Source organism: Quercus robur, chromosome 4 (assembly GCF_932294415.1).
Source record: "Quercus robur chromosome 4, dhQueRobu3.1, whole genome shotgun sequence".
NCBI lineage: Eukaryota > Viridiplantae > Streptophyta > Magnoliopsida > Fagales > Fagaceae > Quercus > Quercus robur.
In genome coordinates this window covers 74870202-74895242 of record NC_065537.1, presented here as the reverse complement: position 1 = coordinate 74895242, position 25041 = coordinate 74870202, and the positions used below count along the sequence as shown (strand labels likewise).

The window sequence follows — 25041 nt, the reverse complement described above, 5'->3', positions numbered from 1 at the left end:
TTCGCAATTCTTTGTCGATAATAGGATGCTTGATAGGTTGAGGTTGCTAAAAAGTTTGAAGTTTGGCATGTAGAATGAGTTAGTGAGAGTGGAAGATTTAGAAATGGTCTTGTTGATTGATATCATAGAGAGGAAACTGTAAGATGAAGGCTAGCTTTACTCTTTTTAAGTAGCATTTATAAGTTAGATTTTTCTTAGTGTTTTCACTTTTCAGTTTACATTGCTAATTGGTAAGAAATATAGGTGGGTTAGCTAAGCTTAGATCAAACAAATTCAAGTACAAATAAATTTGATAAATAGAAGCCCAATACCTCTTTTAGAATAGAATCCAGGCAATAATGAATTTAACTTTTGTTGCCACAAGTAATAATGAAAATTAGGACAAGTTGACTTTAGTCATGCTGCACAACACATAATAAAATTGTTCTTATTTATTACTGTTACTTGTCCATTGTTTCTGTTATTATCATCTCTATTATTGTATGCCCTTTGCCACATGATTTAGTTTTAGGCCACTATGTTATAAAATTCACCATTTGTTTGAGTTATAATAATAAATTTAGATAAATATTTTGTGTTAAGGGTAAATTCCAATAAACTACTCTGAGATTTAGGGTAATACTAAACACATCCAAAACTTAAAAAAAATAACCAATTTAATTCTTAACACAAACGGTGTTAATGCTTGTTGTTACTCAAATCTGTCTCTCTCTGCTATCTCACTTGACTTTCTATCTCTCTCAAATTTTTTTTTTTTCATTTGCTTGTTCGGATCTGACTCTCTCTCTCTCTTTTCTTTTTCCTAATCTCACCTAACTCTTTCTTTCTCTCTTAATCCTCTTTTCTTGGGTGTCTGGAACTTGTTAATGATGAATCCTCTTTCTTTCTCGTCTCTCTATTTTGTGATGGAGATCTTGTGGCGGTGGGTCAACGGTTTTCTATGGGTTAAGGGTGATTTGATTTACTAGATTTGGGTTTGGCCAACGTGGCATTAGGAGTTTGATATTTGCTTGGGGGTTGATGGCAACTTTGTGGTGGAGTTAGGACCTTGGTTGGTGTTATTAGGTTTTCTTATTTTGTGAAAATTTTGTTATTAATGGAAAAAATTAACTCTGTTTGCGTTAAAGGATTAAATTGGTTATTTTTTAAAAGTGTTGGATGTGTTTGGCATTATATCAAACCTCGAGGTAGTTTACTGGATTTTTACCTTGTGTTAATTAAATAATTAATTGTAGACAAGTAACTCTTATTTAGTAGAGACTAAAAAACTTTCTTGTTATTCGTGAGTCACACCCTCCCATAACATAATTAGATCTCTAAACTCATCTAGATTAATTTTCTTATCAATTGACTTAATTAAATAATAATGGATTTTAATTTATTTTTTTATTTTCTTTTTGAAAATATTAAAAAGGTGGCAAATCTTAAAATTTCAAAAACTTATAATTTTTTTAACAAAAACTTTAAATCAATCCATTTTCTAAATTCCTCTAGGGGGCATTTAGTTTTTATAATGGTGTTTTGAAAAAAAGAAAAAGAAAAAAGAAAAGAAGCTTGTTTTGGTGGGTCCTAAAAGAAATTTCCCTTTCTTTTTTTAGTGTACTTTTAGCGTAAATAATTAGTTGGGAAATTATCTTTTTATATTGTAGACGTAAAAAATGGCAAATGTGTATAATAAAAAATGAAGAATGTGGTATGTCTACAATGTAAAATGTAAATATATAAAAGTCCTAATCAGTTTACTGTATCCTGCAAATCGGAAAACTATAGGTATTTAGAATGGTGAAGACAACAATAATTTTTTTTTTTTTTAAATCATATTCTATTAAAGAAAATTTACTTACACTATTTACTAAAGCGTATCTAAACTACTAGGGCTCGGCATGTGATGTTGTTTGAATGGATGAGCATGAGCACTGCTGAAGCTGCTAATGCAAAAGCTTAAAAATAGATAGACTAGTTTGTTTGTTTTGTTTTGTTTTGTTTTGTTTTGTTTTGTTTTTTTTTTTTTTTTTTTAAGGAAAACAGATAGACTAGTTGAATAAAACATGTTCCAGCGACAAAAATAGAGGTATAACTTATAGGGAGGCTTTATTAAGGGCTTATTAATGGGTTGGGTTTTCTTCAGACTAATTAATAATTATGTAGGATAGGCTTTGTTTAAAATAATTGGTCCATGACTTAGTTAATAGACCCACGAATTAGGCTCACCCCCTATATCAAACCTCATGCTCTTGCTTTGATGCTTAGGCTAATTATTGTTTTAAATAGTTAGTCCATGACTTAGTTAATAGGCCCACGAATTAGGCTCACTCCTATATCAAACCAAAATGCTCTTACTAGTCGAATCCAATAATAAAGTCATTCTTTTTGCAAATGAAGATAATACCCTTTTTTCTTATTTAGAAGTTTAGAACACGCCCACTAATTTCATAAAAGAGAGGTCCAATTTCTCCAAGTTTCTTTACCATAAAAATAAAAGAAAAAAGATTCAAATAAACTAAAATTTTAATGTCCAAATAACAACTTAAATTGGATCTTTTATAATTATTAGCACTTGCTTTCAGTCTCATTAATATCATCACACCTCATTATTGATACCGTATTTTATTCGACTTTAAATTTTGATAGAAGTTTTAGCCATAAATTAAAAGATTTCATGGTTTTAATGATTAAACCCCCATTTTTTTGGTTGATTTTTCAATTTTTATGCAGTCAACTAAGTGTGATTGAGCTTTAATTGAATTTTAATTAAGTAATTGGATTAATTTTGACGCTATATTTAAAATCATGAAATTCTCTTTAATTTAGCTCTCATGGGCAAAAATCAAGTTTGAATAAAATGAGATATCACTTAATTAAGGAAATTACCCACTTGTATTTTAACTATGAAAAGAGTTCAAATTTTCTATATGATGTGACCTAAATTGTTAGTACCGATTTTTATGGAAAATTGGTATCATTTTGGGACTTTCTAATCAAGCATGAGATTAAAAATTACCTGCCATAATTGATTAAAGAATTTAATATATTTTCATAAGCTACGTTTCTTGTTTTTATTCGGGTTCATTTACTTTGTCAGTCTATTTATTTTTATCGGGTCATGCATGTGGTTTATTTAAAAATCAAGTTAATTTCTTTTAATTAATGGACTTGGCAAGATTATATTATGATTTAAAAACCATACACTTGTTTAAGTGCTATGGCTAAAATGGGCATTTGTACCTTTCGTCAAAACTTTCCAGCAAAATGCCTATGTTTGAAACTACTTAGAGAAATACTCCTGTTTTGAAACTTGATTTTTGGACAATCGAGTTATAGCGAACTGAAAATTAAAAAAAAAAAAAAATGTGGAACTTGAGTTTCATGAACTTGAGTTCCTTGAAAATATTCAAGTGGACTCGAGTTCCAGAAAAATTTTTTTTTTTCTAAGTTCAATTTCGCTATAACTCGATTGTCCAAAAATCAAGTTTTACATTTGAAACTCGATTTTCTAAAAGTTGAGTTTCAAAACAGGGACAAATTTCTAAATAGTTTCAAACATAAAGCATTTTGCCGAAAAATTTCAGACATGAGACATTTTTCTAAAAAGTTTATGAGAAAGGCTAAAACCCCATTTTGGCCCACTGCATTGATCCCTTTCCAATCCCATCCTTGTATCCTTGTCCTCAAACCCTAGATAGTCCCATATAAATGTCTTTATTCTCCTATTCACAAAGACAGTCCCATATAAACACAAAGACCGAACAATGAGCATCTCCTTGGAGGCACAAACCCACCCTCTAGTCCTAGGAATCCACCCTACCCCACTCCCACGGCTGTCCTCTACCCTTCCCATTTTTCCTTAGTTTTTATCCGAAAGTAAATAAAAATCCCTCCTTCCTACCATCAAGCAGAAAAAAACCAGCTGCAAAGATCACACCTTTTTCATAAGCCCGAACTTCTCAACAACAACAGCAGCATCAACCTGAAACTCCAACACAAAGCCAGCTCTCAGCAGTAGCCATTCCACTCTAAAGAGACCCCAAACTCCCACTGAAATCAGCCACAAAACCTAGAAAAATAGTCCCAAAAAGTCACTGAAAGCTCCCTCCCAACAGCAGCAAAAAAAAACCTCCAAAACAAAACCAAAAGCACATAAAAGCTCCATCCTTTCTATCATCAAGCTAAAGAACTCAACAAATGTGTCTCCTCTCTCAACAACAACAACAAGCGGGCAGCAAGACATGGAAGCAAAAATAAGAAAAAAATGTGGAAACAGAGCAGAGAAGATAAAAGAAGAAGAAGCAGAATGGAACAGAAACGACCCAGTAATATTTTCTCACTTTCTCTTGTTTCTTCTCTGTGTTCTTTTTGGCCTGAAATCTAATTCAAAGTTTGTTCCTGTTTTTTCAGCCACAAAGAAGGGAGAACAAGGAGAAGCAGAGCAAATGGCAAAAAACACAAAACCAAAATGAGTAACATCTATTCCCTTCTCACCTTTCATAGAATGTCTTCAATACATGTTGGTTTTATGCTTATGATTATATACAGTTAGTTCACATGCCTAAAACAGAACACACACACATTCAAAACACACAAATCCCAGGTCAAAACACAAGAGACATCCAAGTTCATTTCAACAGCAATCTAGACTCTAGAGTCTTAAAGTCTAGACCATATCAAGAATACACTCTTCAAAACCCATTTGTCCTAGTCTCTACCAAAAACCCACAGCCAAAAATCCCATCTTTTGAAACCTCAAACCCAAAAAATCAGAAAATGGCCACACAAATCTAACAAAATCACCAAGCCCACAAACTAAACAAAAAAGAGAAATAGAGAGAAATTAGAGTGTAAAAGGAGAGAGCTTCTTTGAGCAGAAAAATAAAAGAAAATAAGGCCCGTTTGGCTGAGATTTTAACCAACCCATTTTCAGTTTTTTAAACATTACACACATTTATTTTTGCACTCACGTATCTCAAAAAACTAAAAAAAAAAAAAATTGCTCAAACTTTTCGATTAAACGGCCCTAAGAGTTTGATGATAGGGTGTGAGGTGTCAGTTTCATTGATGCGCTATATATCCCTTAGGCTCTGATTGGTGGAGATAGATTTCATTAGGATAAGGTGGGTCAGGCAAACCCAATTTTAGGCCCAGGTCTAAATTTCGCTAATACCAAACTGGAATCCAAGGCCCGAAATTCTCTTAAGATAAATTAAACTCAAGCCCAAATTCAATAAATCCAAACAAAACAAGCCTTATCTTAGGTCCGAAAATACATAAGCCCATTCACATTAAAGCTTTTCCAAAATACTCTGTCCCCAAAACTCTCCAAAATTGCATTCTAACCCCAAAACTTTTGCAAGTTTCCCTTTTAAACGTCCAATTTGACAAAATTTCATTTTGAACCCCAAAATTTTCCCAAATTACCTTTCACCCCTAAACTTCCTAAAATTTCATTTTAACCCTAAAACCTCAAAAAATTGCACAAAGACCCCGAGGCCACAAAAATGATTTTTCTACTTTGCCAAAAAAAAAAAAAAAAAATTTATTCAAGATCAATAATTTGTCAAATGACATTATTTTCACATCTTTTATAAGTATTTGACATTAGTATTTTTTGTTGTTTCCTTGTGTCCCATTTTGCATGAGATGAAATATTTTGGAGAAAAAGAATTGCAAAATTGCAATGCTAAGGAGTGAAGTAAGTTTTACGCATTTTACTTTCTTAGTAAACGTCACGCAATCACATGCTTAGCAATGCTATTTAATCTTGTTTTCTTGAATAAATTGTGTCGATGCATACACATGTCACCATAGGGTAGATTATACATGTCATGCATTCACATGTCATGTTAGGATAGATTACATACCATCCTTTTGCATGTCATCCTAGGATAAGCTTGATCATTGTTTTATTTCACATGCACATGCATATCATTCTTTTCAAAAACCAAATACCAAGTATTTTAGTTATTATTTAAATGGAGAGTTTTAAGATTAAATTTGAAACGAGGTACTATCCTTTTGGATAGGTTTTGTGGGGTGCCTAGCACCTTCCCCACACGTAACCGAGCTTTTGGATCTATCTTCTAGTTTGAGACATTTTGTTTTATTTTCTATTTTTAGCTTAGGAGACCTAGGGTTTTCTTAGCTAAGATTAGGAAACAAAATTAATTAGAATTAGGTGACCAATCAAACCTTAGAATTCCAATGGATGGTGGCGACTCCTAAAAATGAATACAGGTAAGGAAGTTTACTCACACACACCCCACTATAGTGTTGCACATGTGCACACACTTTTTTGCATTTTATGCTAAACAAGCGTTGACGAGTGAAAGCCCTCAATGGTTGGGGGAAAATGTCGAGTGCGGGCTGAAATTTGAGTACCACTTCTCAAAAACCTTTTTTTTTTTTTAATTATATATATTTAATTTCCCCTTTATTCTGGACACTCCACATAAAGTTCTTCAACATAAAAAATTTTCAAAACAATTTCAGTAAATTTGTTTTTAGAGCATCTTGGACCATGTGAGAATGGTACATCGATATTTAACCATGACACGGTCCAATACTTCTTAGACCACCCTCTCATAGTCTATGTCTAGTGCACTGGTAGCTTTATCTATTAGTAATATCTTTGGGCTTCTTATTATTGTATGTGCAATGGTCCTTTAATTTGTTGCTTCTGCTCTTTGCATAATTGGACCTCACGATCTCCTACTACTGTATCATGACCTAGCATTTTGAATTGTAGAAAGAAAAAAATAATGGTTTACTCGTAACAGTAAAAAACATAAGGAAATTAATATTAGAAATACTTTGCTTTCTTCTAACCTTTTGTAAGCCACTAATGAATATGTAAGCATCTGCCAACTTTGTTGCCTTTTTTATTTTTTCCAAAGTTGCATGATTTCTTCCATTTCCAAATGCAATATTGGCAAAAATAATTTTATTGAATAAAACCAGTTCTTGATTCACAAGACCCATTTGTTATTTTTATCACTTTACATAGGATTTTATAATATCAATTCCATCAAATTTAATAACGCCAATATCAGGATTATAAAACCTTTGCAATAATGCTATCATGATATACCACTTGCACTTTCTCCAAGCAGGGAATTTACTAAAAAAAATTGGGAAAAAAAACCAAATTTCATATGAAAATAATTTTGATATGAAATCAATCTTGGTTTTTTTTTTATTATTTTTATTTATTTTTTATTTATTTATTTATTTTTAATAAGTTGCCCTTGTTGGAGAAAGGCCGGGTGGGATAGCCGCACTATTGCAAATGTTTTATGATCTTGATTACTTTAATGCAATTGAAATTAATAAATTTAATGTAAAGTGGTCGAGACAACATATGGATCTTGTGTATCAAGAACTGATTTTGTCAATAAAAATATTGCATATGAAAATGGAGGAAATGCTCACATGTAACATTGGCATAAATAAAAAATGCAGCTGAGTTGGCAAATGCTCACATGTTTATTAGTGGCTTACAAAAAGTTAAAACAAAGTAAATCATTTTTCTATATTAATTTACTTATCATTTTTAATGTTATAAGAAAAACTATTATATTTTCTTCTTAAAATGCAAAATGATGGGTTATGATACAATATTGGGAGATTATGGGGTCTAATTGTCTAGAAAGCAGAATCAACAAGTGACCATTCTACGTGCAATAGCTAGAAGTCCAAAGATATTACTAACAGATGAAACTATCGGTGTATTAGATATTGACTACTAGTGCACTAGATACATGTCACGGTTAACCGGACTACAGTTATGGTGGCACATGGATTATCCACAGTCAAGATGTAGATGTAGAGAAAGGAAAACATGATACTTTAATTAAAAACAAGGATGACTTCTATGCCTTCTTAGTAGGGGCGCTTCACACAAGTGCAAGTTCAACTAGCTGAGCTTATAGTATTTTTTAATTTTTTTACTTGTAATCTTTTGTATATCTGCAAGCCAAACATTAAGAACATTATGTAAGTGACATTTTGTTGCATATGACTTTGGACCTAATTTATAAATAATATAAAACCGAAGTCCTTAACTTTATTTGCCAGTGCACTACACGCTGACTATGAGAGGATGGCCCAAGAAGTATTGGACCATGTCATGGTTAACTGAACTACAATTATGGTGGCACATGGATTATCCGCAAAGTAGAGAAAGAAAAACATGGTACTTTGATTGAAAACAAGTGCCACTTCTATGCCTCCTTAGTAGGGGCACTTCGCACAAGTGCTAATTCAATTGCCTGATGGTAATTTTATTATTATTTACGCTTCAAGTTACGGGCTTGGTTTAAGAACATTATGGAAGTGACAATTTGTATTTGTAAGCTTTTGTATACCTAAGAACATTAATGTGTAAAGAGGTTTGAGCACCCTGTATATGACTTTGAACCTAATTTATAAATAAATACTATAAAATTGAAGCCTTTTAACTTTTTGTTGACCTTAAGAGGTTTGTCACGTAAACTTTAAAGCCTCAGTTTTTTATATTTTTTTTAAGGAAAAAACTTATTTTTCTTATTTCTTTCCTAAATGTTTTGCCCAACTATTTGTGAAAGGCTTTTCTCTTAGGCTCTTGATTATTGTAGTCCATTTAGATCAGAAAAATAAAGCCCCTGCTTCTCAAGCACCACAAACCATTGATGTAGAAGAAGAAAAAGGAAGATGAGGAGGGTCTTCACTCTTCAAATTCCCTTTCTTTCTCTCATTGCTTTTCTATTTTTGTTTTATTGTTGTGTTTGGCTAAGGAGAAAATCTCAGAAATTAGGGTAGGGAAGTTTACGCTTGCATTGTCCCTGTTTATTAGTGGCAAACAACCAATTGTCCAATCAGACTAATAGCTATGCGGCTTTCAAGGTACCACGCTAAGGGTTCATTTAGTTGGATGGATTTTAGGGAAGAAGAAAAAAAGATGAGAGAATTATTATTATTATTATTATTTTGGTTTTTTGGTTGGAGAGAGGAGAGTAGAAAATTGGCAGGGTCGGGGTGTATTTTTCGTGGATTCATCAAAATATTTTCTCTCCAAAATGAGAAGACAATTGGCAAGGAAAACCAATAAAAAAAAAAAAAACCCTCTTTGGGCTTTTTTTATTTATTTTTTTAAGTTTTCTTAAGTTTTTTATTTATTTATTCATTTTCTGTACTTTATTTTTTGTCATTTGTTTTGGATACTTTGGCTTGTGCACTTCTCTCTCTTTCTCTCCCTCTCTCTCTCATTATTATTATTATTATTATTATTATTATTATGTTTTCTATAATTTTAAGTGTCCATACATAGTTTTTTAATAAAAAAAATGTATTACCTTTTATTTTTTTTAATTGGGACATAATTGTTAATTTATATTAGTTTTATTTTCCATATAAAAAAATTTATTATCTTTGTTTTATTTAATTGGGACATATGGTTAATTTGTATCAGTTTTATTTTTCATTCTCTTTTTATTTATTTATTTTAAACCAAACAAATGAGTTTTTTTATTTTTTCACTTTTTCATCATTTTAACTAAAGACAAAAAAAAAAAAAAAAAAAAAAAAAACTAAATCTTTTCTATCATTTCACTTCATAATTCATTTTAAATTATTTTAAACACATTTTGTGGTTTTCGAAGTTGGATTTTTGTTATTTGTGCTCCGGGTATTTGTAATATTGATTCGTGTGAAAATTGGATATGGGTTTGTTTTATAGATAGGTGAAGACTACCAATCCAAAGTACTGTGAGAGACCCAATACTGGAATTGTCTTTGCCCAGCAGCCCAGGTCTTCTTGTGATGTCATTGTCATTAGGTATTTGGATTATTGGTTTGACTAGGTATTTGGGTTATTACAGGTCCCACTTTAAGCTAAAAATTAATTAACCTATTTATTTTTTTAGTTTTTAGCTTTTATTTATAGTATTTTCAACTAAAACAACTAAACTAGTTGTAATAAGAAAATAAAAGAAAAAAAAACTAAACAAGCTGTTCTTGAAATTAAAGTAACTTGTTTTTGAAAATATAAGCTTTAATCTGGATTACTCCTATATTATATGATTTAAAATAGAATTTGTCCAACTTTGTAATTTTTTTTTGAATCCAACTTTAGAAATTTATGTGTCAACTTATATATATATATGTGTCAACTTTATAAATTTATGTGTATAACTTTAAATAATGTTATATCACTTAATATTTTTTAATAGTAATCTAATGGTGGATTTGTTAAAATTCATATTCAATAAAAAGATATTAAGTAAAGTTGTAGTCTTAGACTGTAATTAAGTTTGTAGCCAAACTTAGCCTTTTTTTTTTTTTTTTTATATATATATATATATATATATATATATATATATATATATATATATAACGTAGCCCATCATTATATTCATAAGTGGAATTTAACTTTTAAAAAATTGAAAAAAAGGGATTGTTCAAGTGAAAAAATTCTAATAGATAAACATAATAGAATGAGGATGTTATTTTTTTGTAGGTTTTCTTACATTAAAATATCAATGATTTTTTAAATGAATGCTTTAATTGTATACATATAGTCACACGCATCATGCATGTATATATATATATGTATGTGTGTGTGTCATATATAAATCCCCCCTCAAGTCAAATCCGTTGCTCTGCTATTGCTTTCAGATAACTCTATTGTGAATGACTTCTGATGAAAATCTGAAGCTGAAGAACTCTGTTCATTGAAAGCATGTCAAAAAACTATTGTATTTTAACCACTTATTCTTTCCTAGATGGTTCCGGAATTGAAAAGTTTTTTTTATCCATGTTTACATATTTTAAATGAATTCTACATTTTATTATGTGTGAACCATTTTTTTAATTATTAATTATTACAAGTTACAACATTTCCTAGATGTTCCTGAATTGTAAAGCTTTGAGTTTACAAACATTTTAAGTGAGTTAAACAAGCGGTTTGGTCAGCTTAATTCAAGGAATTTATAAATGTTTCTTCCCCAGAAATAGCTCAGCCTAGTTAACTTCAGGAGGGTCCCTCATAATCCCCAAAGAGGCTACACAAAAGAGAGATGGTGTGGATTGGCTGTATCCTCATTGAAGTTTTCTTCTTGTTACTTGGGATGGCTGCTTTGATTTCATTTAAATATTGGCCTAAGGAATGTTTCCCCACAAAAAGCAAAGGGTGGTCCAATTTAAAGGTGCAGTTGGTCTCTCTATTGAGAAATAAAAAATAATTTCAAGGTTCCACAAGCAAATTATTGTATGCATCAACTTCAAAATACTGCTGCTTTAGATGGTACCTTGCTTGCTTGCTTGCATTCACATGAATTGAGATGAACTTATTAGTGTTCTCTGCCTCTTTAATGAGCCTTTTGTGGTCCAACACGAACGGTTCATGGTTCACTGTTGCAACAACAACTATAGGATGAAACAGTGCGATTGAATTCTGACCAGTTGTTGAACCAAGAATACTGTTAGTTAACCGCTTGCTGGTTCAACAAGCTTAATGGTTGCTTTAAAGATGAGTTAAGGAACAGTATCTCTTTTATTAAAGACTTTGTATGTACCGATCCAAGGGAAAAAAAATGTATTTACTATTTAGCTTTACACTTTTTATACCAAAACCAAACCGACAATTGTGAATTCAACAAAGGGGGTCAGTCAATGATGTTACAGTTTGGTTTTGCACCATTAGAAAGTTCTTAACTGAGGATGGACATTGCTAAGAAAATGGGGGGAAAATTAAAAGTTGAAGATGCTTTGCTCTTTAGAAAAGTAAAAGTCAGCTGAGCCGAGAGCCTCATTGGTGCAGGTTGTTACTTTTCCAAGGTTACTAGCTATTATATGTGTAAGATTCAATACTTGACGAGGGAAAAACCCTTATTAAATCTTAACCTCTACCTTTTCAAGTTGGTGATTGTTAGGAAATTTTCCAATTTTCAATATTCTAAATTGAATGGTTACTCTCAGGGTTTCAAACCCAATTTTTTAGATCTAAGTGGGTTTGGCAAGTGAAAATAAAAAGTCAAATTTTTGGGGTTATTGAGCTTATTTTGATGGGTCTCATAAAAAGAAAAAAAAAAAAAAAAATTTCCTGTCCTTTTCTACCGTAGCTTTAGCAAATAAATAATTAGCAAAACATATCTAAACGCACTAGTGAAGATATAAAAAGCTACAAAGTAGAGAACTATATAGACGTTTAGAATGGGGAAGAAAGCAATTAAAAAAAAAAAAAAAAATCATATTATGATTAAATTATTTTATCTGGGGCACTAAATCTTCACAGGGGAAAAAAGTGAAGAATATATAAATGAAAATTAAGAATAGGAATAAAGAAATTTAAAAACATATGGTGGAGGAAAGATTCCTTAGCCAAAAATTGTTCTCTGGTTGGTAAAGCTTTTGTGATTTCTTAATAAAATCATAGTATTCTTTCCTAAAAATTGGTGTAGGGTAGCAGTGTCATGTTCAAAGCAAAGCCATGTTCTAGGGTCCTTTTTCCTAATGCTTGTCCGGTTTAGCTTAAGTTTTGTCCTAAGCAGGCACAAGTTTCCAATAAGACTTGATTATATTCCTCACCAACTACAATAAACTGCAACATAATATTAATCATGCAACCAACAAAGAATATATTTGATTCCCAATTGAATGATTCCTTAGAATCCTAATTACATTTGACAATAAGTTTACACATTGTAAAGAGACTGAAAAAAAAGAAGAAGGAAAAAACAAAAACACAAATAAATATCACCCCAGTTTATCATATCCCCTAAATTATATCCTATGAACACAATAAAATCTCAAACCAAAAAAACAGACTCTAACACAATTTAGGCTTCAAGCCTTCAGCTATGCCTCTTCTTTTTGCACTTGATTCTCCACCAAATCTGATATTTGTATGACTATGGACAATATGAAACTACAAGGACCACTTTTGGAAGCACTGCAGACACTGAAAAAAGGGAACCAGTGCTTCATTACTCAAAAACCATGAAAATTGTTTCCTAACACAACATGATACTTGAACTTTTCACTGCACTTTCCATTGAAGAGGTATCATGATCATCTCTATTAGCAGTATTCTTGGGAACCCACCAAACTCTTATGCTTTTATCAAGGCTTCCACTATAGAGCAAGAACCCGCCACCAATATTACTTGGTGATGCCTGCAAGCACTTGACTGGACCTTCATGGCCACTTATGACCCCAACTTTACTAAGCTTACCATAAGCCTCTCTTTTCCATATACCAATACTCTTATCAGCAGAGCCACTGCACAAAAACTCCCCCATTTGACACATACATAGAACAGCCATTTGATGAGCTTTTGTCTTATTAACCAATTTCCAACTCACAAAATTCATGCTCCCCTCCCACCCCATCACAAACCCATCTGACCCTCCTCCATAAACCCATTTTCCATCCTCGGAAACTATAACTGAATTAATCGAAACGTCCTTATGACCCTCCAAAATTCCTTTTAAAGCATGTGAATTCTTCCCCTCCTTGCCCCAAGCTTTAATCTTCCCATCAGCTGAAGCAGAATACACAATCCCTTTACTTGCCACCAACCCATTAATTGCATCATCATGTGCCTTAATTGATTCCAAGCACTTCAAATCTGATAGCCTCCACACCTTGAGGGTCTTATCCCATGACCCTGAATAAATCAACCCATTATGGACTGTCAAGCAAGAAATACTATCAGCATGCTCAATCCACAGCTTCTTGTGGTGCCTCCTAGTTTGGACATAATTGCTTTGCTTCATGAACCTCCCCAAATAGTCCTTAGTAGTTGGAAGAGTGTCAGAAAGTTTAAACACATTCTCTGAACTTCTTGACACCTTCCAAACTCTAATTCTACTATCTTGGTGTGCTGTAAAAACCTTGTTCCCAACAGTTACAAGGGCTTTCACAGAGCCATCCCCTTGTCCAAACTTTGTGAACAGCCTCAAATCAGGCTGTTGCCAAACTATAATATCCTTGCCCTGTGATGCACTCAATATGAATTCACCACATAAGGCCAGGCAAGAAACCGAGCCAATATGGCCTGAAAGAACTGCCAATGATCGATACGAGTAAGACCCGGGTGAGGGTTTGCAAGACAACTGATACTTAACATCCTGGGGCTCGAAACGAAAGGATGTTACAGGGCTCTCATCGGTCTCACTGCTGTTACTGCTATTGCTGCTGCTACTGCTTGCTGCTACAGACAATAATGGGGTCGAAGGCTTGGTTTCTGAGACTGGAAAATCCATCACAAAAACTTTTTCTTTTTCTTTTTCTGTTCCTCTTTCTGTTTCTGTTTCTCTCTTTGAGTATATGATGGCAAAGAATATGTGAGAAAGAGAGAGATAGAATACGTGAGAAAGAGAGAGATAAAGCTGGTGGGAAATAAAGAAAGAAAGAGAGAGAGCTAAGAAAACAGAAAAAGAGAGATGGGAGAGTGAGAAGGGGAGCGTAGTAGTAAAGAGCGAGGAAATAAAGAGGGACATGGATTTCTTGCTGGAAAAGGATTCGTTGGAAACTGTAATATTTAAAAACAGTGGGGTGCAACGGCTACTTTGACAAATAGTATATACATTGAAAAGTCGGTTTATTTCTGGGTCCACACTGTTCTTTTTTTATCAATGGAGGATTGGATTTGGAGCTGTTGGGTTCTTCTATCATGATGTTCAGTTGACCAATTATAGCATGCCAAATAGGATCCTAGGATGTTTTTCTATGCCTGGAAATAATTTGCCACATATGAAATTGAAAGAACAATGCAAGATTTTATTTAACACGTAAATTAAATAGATAATCAAACGCCTATCTTCAAGCTGGTATCTTATGTATTTTGCGTAGGTAGCATCTCTTTCATGTATTATACACGCATAATTTATGCCTATGTAACATCTCTATCATAGTGTGTAAACACATCAACAATTTTAAACTTTGAAGAACAAAAATTAAATATGTACCCTCAAAATCTTAAAGGGGAAAAGGGCTTTTGGTTATTTATGATGTGTTTTTGATGTAATGTACATTACAATGGTATGAGATTAATGTTTTTGGTTTATTTTATTTTTTTTAATATTATCATAATCTAAAATTACAAAATATATCATATTACATTCTTAAATAATATAATATTGTATTTTTGTATTGAGATTACATTAATTTAATATTATAATAATATAATATTACAGTGTAATGTAATGTCACGACAAACCAAACACCCCCTAAGAATGTAATTTATAATTTATTCTTTAGTGTTATAATCATACTTTTATATGGGATTTTGGGTAGTTGAAAATAGGAAACTGATAACCATTTTTTTATAATAATAAATTATTTTAAACAAAATTTTATATCTACCTTCTAAATAATTTTTCTTTTTTGTACAAACATGTCTAAATATTTAATTTAAACTTGTTCATGTCTTGAATGAGTTTATTATGAAATTGCGATTAGCAGTATATTATTATAATTTTCAATTATAAGTGATACCAATTTTTTTTTTTGGAGAGAAATTCTATAAAGTCCGAGAGACATTGGCCATGGTGGTGGATCCACCCCCACAATTTAACGATAATATATAATGATGTGATTTGTATAGGTGTATACAGCTGAAAATGTTTGAACTGGACTTGTGCTGTCTAAGTAAATCTAATCCAAGTTGACTATGAACTATGAAATAAATAATAATTTCTTATTTGTTTTCTTTCCAGACTCAATTAGCCCGTTACAAATATTTGTTGACTTAAAAAAGCGAAAGTTTTTTTTTTTTTTTTTGGTTGCTGATTGGACTAATATATAGGATGGTTGCTTACAAAAGCCAAATAGGATTTTATATACAAACTACATTAGCTCAATTTTTTTTTTTCATATTTGAAATCCAACTTCTGGAAGTAAATTAAATCTATTATCAAAAAATAATTAGATCAGATCATAATTTGATCAAAAAATCAACTATACTTTTTTTAGCCAACTATATGTAACAAATTTAGGCATTCAAGTGATATATAGTCCAATTGTTTCTCAAAAAGAAAAAAGAAAAAAAAAAGGTGATATAGTCCAATTGTAATGGCATCTTTAATGGTACTTCCTGTTTGTCTTCAAACCTAACCTCCCCTTCCCCCACTATATACTTATCTCATCTTTATGATAGAGCATAATCATTGGATAATAATTCAGTACTCAAAATACAGTAATATAATATTCTCTTCTCTCACATTATAATGGTTGATCTCACTAGTTAAATTCATAGTGAAATCTACCATTCATATGAAAGAATAGACTATCACATCGCTAAACTCCAAGACTACTATTGAATAAATTTCTAGAATGATTATGTAGTAGATGTCATAATGATTCAGTACGCTCGGAATACAATGATATAAGTCTAACTAATTAAATTCATAATTGGATCTACCATTCATATAAGAGGAGGAAGAATCATATTGCTATACTCCAAAAGTACTAAATAATTTTCTACAACAATTATGTAGCAAATGTCATAATCAAAAGTATTTAGGCTTCAACCTCATAACACAATTATTATCATAACTGGAACATTTCGACTTCAAATTTGAGCATTAGGCAATACAATAATGCAATGTCTTGTTTAATTTGATTTATTTATTTAAATTGTTTGATTTTTATGTGTATATAATTTGAATGCCAGGCAAGATTCAAGTTCAACCAAAGAACCATCTCAGTCCAACTCCACCCAAGCTTAGGCCATAATGCAATAGTGCTTATTTCTTATAATAAATTTCAAAAGCAAACATTCTTTGTTAAAGTTAGAGATTTATTAAGAATAAATTCTTTGCTTCTATTATGTGCAATGCATTATTGACAAAAAAAAAAAAAATACTTAAGATGCCCTCTTTTCGAATATTTTTTTTTGTCTTTTAATCATCACCAGAAAGCTTTAGCTCATTGAGCAAATGTGATAAACATCAATTTTTATTTTGAAAAGGGAAAAGAGTGCCATAGTTAAATAGGATTTGGTAGAGCGTTAGTTTTCATTAGCTCACATGAATCTCGTTAACACACCAATCACAAACTTATTTTTAACCTAATCATTGTCCCCTCCCACTTTGGTCACAAATTTATGTTAATTATCTTTTCCACACAAAAAAAAATTACATCTTGACAGAGGCAAATTTAAGCTTTATTATTGTTTTTATATTTTATAATCTCTAAATTAAGCTATAGGTTCTATTCATAGAACCACCAGCTTTGATTATTGAAACCACTATGTAAGATCAATATTATACTAATCTTGATTAATATACTAGTAATCTTGTTGTTTTGCTCCAAAAAAATAAAAAAAATAAAACACGTTTGTCCTGAAAGATTGAAAATGGTCGGCTAAAAGTATATCATTTTTTTTAATTTGTTATGACAAGTAACATTGGCCCTTTAAGTCTTTAAGCCCAACCTTTTTCTTTCATTATACCTCCTTTTACTTTTGACATGGAACAAATGTGCCTCCCAAGAAATTGGAGGTAGAACTACCATAGAATAGAAGTCACCTGGAAAAAGCACCCAAATAAAAATAGAAAAGAAAGGGTACCTTTTTTTTCTTTCTTTTTTTTAATGAAAAAGGGTCATTATGAAATAAACTACCCGTCAGTTTTAGTTACCTCAACACATAATGCCTATTGTCCTCAAATAAGATATTTGAAATTCAAACTCTATTTAAACCAAAACTCAATTAGATTAGTGTTTTGCCCTTGCCGGTAAAGACTAAAGAACAGTCATTATGAAAAAAGAAATAAACTATTCCGTCTTAAAAGAATAAGTAAATAATTAAATAAACTACTCAAAAGTTAATAAAACGCTTAGTCTCTTACACCTATTAATTACTAAGTTGATCACATTCGTGTATGGTCCAGAATTCAACAAGTATAAAAGTTAGCAGAACAGTCGAATCTTGTATATGTCTTTAGGTGCAATACAAGGCTTACAAGCCATGATATGTGGACACTGCATGGCGGTGTGGTTGTCAGCAGCTTGATTGATGTATGTTGCAATTTTAATTTGATGCGAAGATTGCGCTGCCAAGGTCGGTTGTAGACTTGTAGCTTGTAGATTTAAATTTGTGGTATGAAATATATTAAGAATGTTGGTAACATACTAACATGTAGTAGTTTATTTTTTTCTTTGACGTGAGAGCCTTGATTAAACGTAAAGATAGACATTATTTTCTTAGTTACAATTGATAGGGGAAAAAAATAATTTATGTTCCCACAAATCTCATACTCATGGAGAGTCAAATCTTAAACTTAACTTTATTCACGAGTGAGAGAAACATAGATGGTAGTGTGGTACTATATACATGCTTCATGCTCGGGAAGTCATGAACTCTCAAAACTTTTTGAAATTTCAAGTTTTACCCTAATAATTGATAGAAGATTTGATGTTAAAAATTACTTAAAATACTATTTGCATTCTCTAAGTTAGAGATTGTTGGAATATCACTATGTTAACCTATAGAAAAGCAAAGTAATTTTGAACAGAAAAATAGAAAATCAACATGATTTTTTAAGTGGGTTAATGAGAAAAACCTATGAGAACATAATAAAAGTGACACATTGACATCGTTATAATAATCAATGATGCAAATTATAAGTCTTGAAAGTCAAGTGACTGATTTAGATGCGATTTCGACGAGTAAAATGAATTTTCGCCATAATCTCACCAATATCCTATTTATGATCGCTTGAATTTTAATACTACTCTATGAAGGAGGGGAAATAATTAAATTAAAGAAAAATTTTGTACAATACATAAGGCAAATAAATTTGAGGATCACAAAAGTTCAGACATATTTTCTCATAAAAAGAGAGAGACTATTAATCCTATGGCAACAAAGATATACACATTGATGTATTTGATTGTTTCTGAGAATTTCTAAGCGGGGTAAACTTATTCAGATTTGGTATAATTTTTTTCAGTTTGTGACATTTGAAACCATGGGAATTATGTCGTTTGGAAGTGTAGGAATTTACTTTGCCATATAGTCTTCTTAGCTTTCAAGATGTCTCTTGGAAAATGATTGAAAGCTAACTTGGGTTTGCGTTATCCTCTAGCATGTGTGTAGTTGGTGGGTTTGGTGAGCTTTTTCTAGAAGTATTTAACAAGGCATGCAAATGTGGACTTGTATTGGACTGAGGTCTCATGTTGCACTGAGGATATAGAAATAAGGTCAAGCCAAACCTAGCTAACATGCACTTTTGAAAAATCTAACTCAAAACAATGGGCTTTATATTACTCAGGAGTTGAGTGGTGCATGGTGCTCTTGTAGACTTGTAGTCTTGTAGCCCACAACAATTCAAGCCTCACATGTTAAACAAGAATATAGCTGAAGCTGAGGTAGACTTAAGTTTCCTTTATGTGGGAGTATGGTGGAATTGTAAAAATAAGGTAGTTAAAAGGCGGCTTTGAATGCTTTGGATGAACCAAAATCAATTTATTTATGCAATTGATTCTATGAAGTAAACACAAAGCTTGGCATCCCAATCCCCTTCAGTAGTTGTACCCAATTTCTAACAAATTCACTTGTACCCAAAAATAAAAACATATAAAAAAATGCTAAAATTACCAAGTTTACTACAAATGTTTACAAATTGATATGATAATAAATGTGACAGAACCACATCAACAATATTATAAATAAATTTCTTAATTTTTTGTTTTTGTTTTGTATTTTAAAAAATTGACAGCCTTGGTGCTTTAACAAGGGAGTTTGAATTTGGAAATCAATATTTCCAAAAAATTAAGAGTAGAACTATCTACCATGACCTCTAGCCAACCTTGTAAAAGTTGGAGTTTTGTACACTAAGTACAACTTATACTTTTGTTGTATTATATTTTTAAAATTGACACATCAATTTCTAAGACCCATATGGTAAAGTTTTATAATAACTTTTAAGTGTCACTAGTTAAAAAAACCACATGATGGATGAGTTTTTAGGGATTTTCCGAAGCATATCAAGCTGGGTTCAGTATTAACACTGGTTTAGGTTCAAATCTCTTCAGGTGTGGTTTCTGAACGACCATCGAGAGAGGAAGTTTCCATATACTTAGACCAATCAACTCATTCTTAGCCAATCAAGTTTTAGGCTCATCCAAAATAGCCCTGCAATTATCATTAGCCACAATAAGGAGTACCAACTACGTATATACTGAGCTAAGGTTGCCATTTTAGCCAAAACTATTGGCTAGTAAAACATTAAACATATGCATGCCACTGAGCAGTTCTAGAGGAAAGCTTTAGATGGAAGTCACAATTTCCCCCAGTAATTCAAGCAATCAAACTTACACACAGCTTAGAATTAATAAGCAATGGATTGAATATCAAGCAAGGGCTGCATTCCACACAATGTTTTACTAATACTGAAGTAACTGAACACACTGAAGATGGGGTGCTTGAGATATTTACAAACTTCTCAACATTTGGACCATTATTTCTGCACAGTTTCAGTCAAGTTCATCAACTTGGCAGAAAGAAAAACACGAAAACTGACAACAAAAGATACAGAGGGTTGCAAGCTCATGTACAAAGATTTAACTTAAAGTGAGACTACTAGTGTCGGTGCCATTGCAAGAGACAAGCTGAAATTTCGTGTGGAACTTTTCAGCGAGGCTGATGAATTAGTCGGGGAGTGCATTTGGGGCTCACATACCGGACTGGCTTCTGTTGGTACTTTGCAGGCCCTGCTGGGGACTTGGGACCTCTTTCTTTTGGAGATTTTGAAACACTCAGCTTCTTCAAAAAAGCTTTAGTATCCTCTTCAAAACCTGAATACAAAATCAGAAATTAAGGTTTGGATCCAAGTTAAAAACGATATTCTAGGATGCACTCACATCACTGAAAGTGAGATAATACTCATAGTGCCATTCAAACAAATACTTGGGAATGCCAAGATTCAAATGTAATTTGAGCGACCGATGGAAGTAGAAAGACATGGCATATGAATAAAAACCTTAAAAAGTCACAAGCTCCTGGAAGATTGCCATTGTGTGAAATTGAGACAACAATCCAGAGATCACAAAAAAAGAATTAAGAAATGAAATACTTTTATCATATCATTATAAAGAGAACAAGCATACCATTAAGAGGTGTACTTTCATTTTTAGGAGCAGTGGGGAACAATCCAGTGTTTCCAATATCTTTGTATGACAGATATACTTCCTCAAGCTGAGACAATTCGGTCAAGTGTGCTTCATCAATGCTGACATCATCATTATCCTCAGCATCAGCAGTATCAACCTCGATATTGCCTTCAAAATCATCATCCTGGTGCTCACTCAGCCAAAAGTCGCGAAACCATGTTGAAGTTTTCACTAGTTCCCACCATTCTGATGAGAAATCCTCCACTTGATAGAAAGTGGCAGGAATAAAGGGTGGGGCATTGGGGTTCAGAGTTGATCTTGCTCCAGATACTAATGCCATCCCTATTCTTAAATTTAACGGTCTGTTCTATTAGTTCTCCAATCTATCCAAAAAATACAACTTGGCATAGTTAGAATTTTAGAATAATGATAACAATTCCATCTTCAGCTAGTCAATTGGGCCAATGCTGTCCAAAATCAGACTGAAAAGATAACATAAATTGATTTTCCAATTATGTATGCATTAGGCAATAAACATGTCCAACTTTGCAGCTAACTGAGTCAAATAAAGCATGTAGTAGTATTTTGTGTATTGTGGAGAATTTGGCAAGATAGAAACAATAGAACTTTTGATGCACAAATCAGATTCTTAAGCAATCTATTTTAAGATCTTTGTATGATTGGATGACTACCTTGAATAGTATCACTGCATCATCTTATCTAGAGTTCTTAGATCTTTTCTATCTCAGATTGTGATTACTTAGAAGTGGTTCAAAGCACAAATTGTGTATTTGAACTAACTCCTCTTTCGACTAAAATTATTTTACTTACTAAAAAAAAAGTCCAAGAAAAGCTAACTCCATCAATTCCCATATAATATTACCCCACACATGACTCAGATCAAAAGGGATCTCACTGAATCCTTTGAAGTGAATCCCAAACATTTACCAGTTACCACCATAGAAGACACCTAGTAAATACCAAAAGAGATTATCCATTCTAAAACACATGATTACACATAAAAACACAAGCACCAAACACCCACTAGCCAATCTACAGCATATTGTTTACACACACTATCATCCATAAGTACATAAACCCATTATTGAATATTGCTCATGGAAAAATCCTAGTCAACAAAAACCAATTTTGAACCAAATTTTTTGAGCTTGATTCCATTTCTGCTTAGTAATAATACAGATAGACAAAGGCACATCCAAAAAAATTAGAAATTTAATCAAACACACAAAAAATGAGAAACCCCAATAATTTGTTATCCAAAAATACATTCAGCATACAAAAAATCTAAAGGAAACCCATGTAACAGAATCTAAAACCATATAATACCATGATCAAAAAACATTCTAGAAAAGATCAAACATTTTTCAGTACCCAACAACCTCGGAACTAAGACAAACAAATATGACAAACAGAATGGGACAAAGTCACAAAACAATCAAAACAACATTTGCAAAACACTAAAACCTAACGAAACAAGGATTCTATGATGCATTTTATTACATACCCAGGTCAAAGGTTCGAGAACTTGAGTCCACTTTCTAAGCTTCAGAGTGTGAGATCCAGTGAGTAAAAATGATTGAAACTAAAGTGGATAAAGGAGACCAAGACTAATTTTCTTCGGGGTTCCGAACCTAAGGTTTGGGGACGCTTATTTAGGCCCGTGTGAACGTGGCAAGATGATATTGGACCCAAACACCTTGATATTGAGATTTTTTTTGGGTATTCCGATTAAATGTTAAGTTGTTTGGACATTTTAATAAACACAAAAAATATCCTTACATCTCTCTCTCTCTATCTCTCTATATATAATTCTTACCTTAACAGGAGAAGGAAAAAAAAAAAAAAAAAAAAAAAAAAAGACTGCTTGAAAAAATATTTCTAAAACAAAAATTAAAAAATTGAGCTGTTGCAATTTGTATTATTATTATTTTTTTTTGAAAGCGTATTATTGGATCTTCTTGTCATGTCGATTTAAAGGTATTAGTTATATGGCCTAGCCTTAATACCGCTCATTTCTTTCTTTAAAAAAAAAAAAAAAACCCACTCATTTAATAATTGTATTAAAATATTTCAACCTTAACACAAATTATTTATTAAGCATGTTGAGAGGACTTGACTTACATAAAATATTAGTAGACAAGTTGTATTGGATTAACATAGATACAAACCAATTTCAACTTGTTTAATAAATTGAATGCATTTTTGTAAGCACATAAATTTATATAAAAATTATAAAAATAAATAAGATTTACACAAATTCTATCGTATAAAATCATTTTTTTTATAGAAAAATTAGCAATATTAATTAATGTATTAATACTATATAATCAAAAGTTCTTATTTCAACTCAATGAAATTCTACTCAAATTTATAAATACGTAATGTAGGAGCGCGGATTGGGTCCTAAGCCCAAGAGTTAAAAGGATCTAGGCTCAAAAATCTCAATACAATGAATTTGTAGAGAATAGGTCAAAAAACTAAGCTTTATTGATTTGGATAACAATTATGGTGAGTTTAGATAATCAGAAAGCAAAGATAAATTGGTTTTATACAAAGAAAATCGTCCTTGGCACAATCCGAGGAGATTGGTTTTTGTGTATATTTCACTTGAATTTGGTTACAAGTTTAGTTCCTGTTGTTACAATGTTTTCCCTCAACTCTCTGATCCCTCTATAATAGGGCTTCTCTCTCTATTATATACCCCTCTCTTCTTCATCTCCACCGTTCACATGTAGGTCAAGTTGTTGGCTTTGGTTCTTGTCCCATTAGCACATTCCTAAAGTTTTTGGGAGTAGCTATAAAGCTGCTTGCCACTGTTCATGTATTACCTCTACATTAATGTGGCCAGATGATTAGTTGTAGAGCATTCAATGCAGTAGTAACAGTTTTCCCTTAGATATTTCTTAGCTTCCCTTTGTCCTATGTTACTCTTTTGTTTATTCTTATCAGTAGAACCTTTCAAAGTGTCGCCCTTAAGGGTGGACCAATCCTTTTGACCTCTGCTTTGCTTAGCCGAGGATGCATTCCTCTTCGGACTACCTTCCCAAACCTTCGCAGTCACAGTTTGTTCATGGCGCTCTGACGCTTACGCCTTCCTTATCGTCTAACTGTCCTCAGACCACTAATCGTCCTCAGACAAGGCCCATGGCCCAATACATACTGTTCGGCATTTCATCCCTACACGTAATATAAGAAAAATTAGGTGAAAAGTTATTTTTTTTCCTGTTTTAAATTAAATGATTTGAAGTTTATAATTTGAATAAATAATTTATTTAAATAGCTATTAAATTCTTGTAATTACTCTATTTTTATATTTAAAATTAAAATTTATATAAGATAAAATTAATATTCATTTGTATAGACTCATTTAATTTGTTAATAATATCAACCCAGCATGACCCAACAGCCAAAAAATAAAAATAAAAAATTGTTATGCTCATGGATCTTGTCAAAGATTCCCACCCTAATAAGTTTTGGGAAAAAGAAGAGAGGGAAAGAAAAAAACAAAGGTATTCAAATTTGGTTTGTAAGGAGGGTTTCCTCTTAATTAACTCTTAAACCCCACTTACATTGTCCACTTAGTGAACTAATTCATGTAACTTTACATAGTACTACTATTCATGTAAACTAATCAATGAGTCTTAGACTGGTTGGACTGGACTGAACCGAACAGTAACTACAATAATTTTGTCTCTCTGTCTGATATATGTATTGTTAATCAAATTACTTCTGGCTTTGTTTTGTATACTTATTATATGGCTATTGGATTATGCAGTGGACATAATGGCAATGACAAAGATGTGGATGTTGTTGATGATGCTACAAAGGTGAAGTTGGCCAAGCATTAGAGGTAGCAAATGCACTTAGTGGGGATGAAGCCAGTCAGCTCGAGGTATGTAATAGCAAAATAGGTTTGGATATGTGAGGAATCTG

At 32.1% G+C, this 25041-nt stretch overlaps 2 protein-coding genes and 1 long non-coding RNA gene across 3 annotated transcripts; 1 reads left to right on the top strand and 2 right to left on the bottom strand.

Annotated features, from left to right (window-relative positions):
- The first annotated feature begins 3740 nt into the window (after positions 1–3740).
- Positions 3741–8455, top strand: LOC126723742 (uncharacterized). Its single transcript, XR_007654443.1, has 3 exons — positions 3741–4310; positions 4396–5686; positions 8068–8455. It is a non-coding gene; the product is annotated as an uncharacterized LOC126723742 (long non-coding RNA).
- Positions 8456–12569: 4114 nt separating this feature from the next.
- Positions 12570–14493, bottom strand: LOC126723741 (protein JINGUBANG). The gene has a single exon (XM_050427530.1). The coding sequence runs from the start codon at positions 14469–14471 to the stop codon at positions 12981–12983; it is 1491 nt and encodes a 496-aa protein (XP_050283487.1). The 5' UTR covers positions 14472–14493; the 3' UTR covers positions 12570–12980.
- A 5807-nt stretch (positions 14494–20300) lies between these two features.
- Positions 20301–22780, bottom strand: LOC126723740 (protein EARLY RESPONSIVE TO DEHYDRATION 15-like). Its single transcript, XM_050427529.1, has 3 exons — positions 22613–22780; positions 21085–21470; positions 20301–20772 (listed from the first exon to the last, which is right to left on the bottom strand). The coding sequence occupies exons 2-3, from the start codon at positions 21425–21427 to the stop codon at positions 20609–20611; spliced, it is 507 nt and encodes a 168-aa protein (XP_050283486.1). The 5' UTR covers positions 21428–21470; positions 22613–22780; the 3' UTR covers positions 20301–20608.
- Between the last annotated feature and the right edge of the window lie 2261 nt (positions 22781–25041).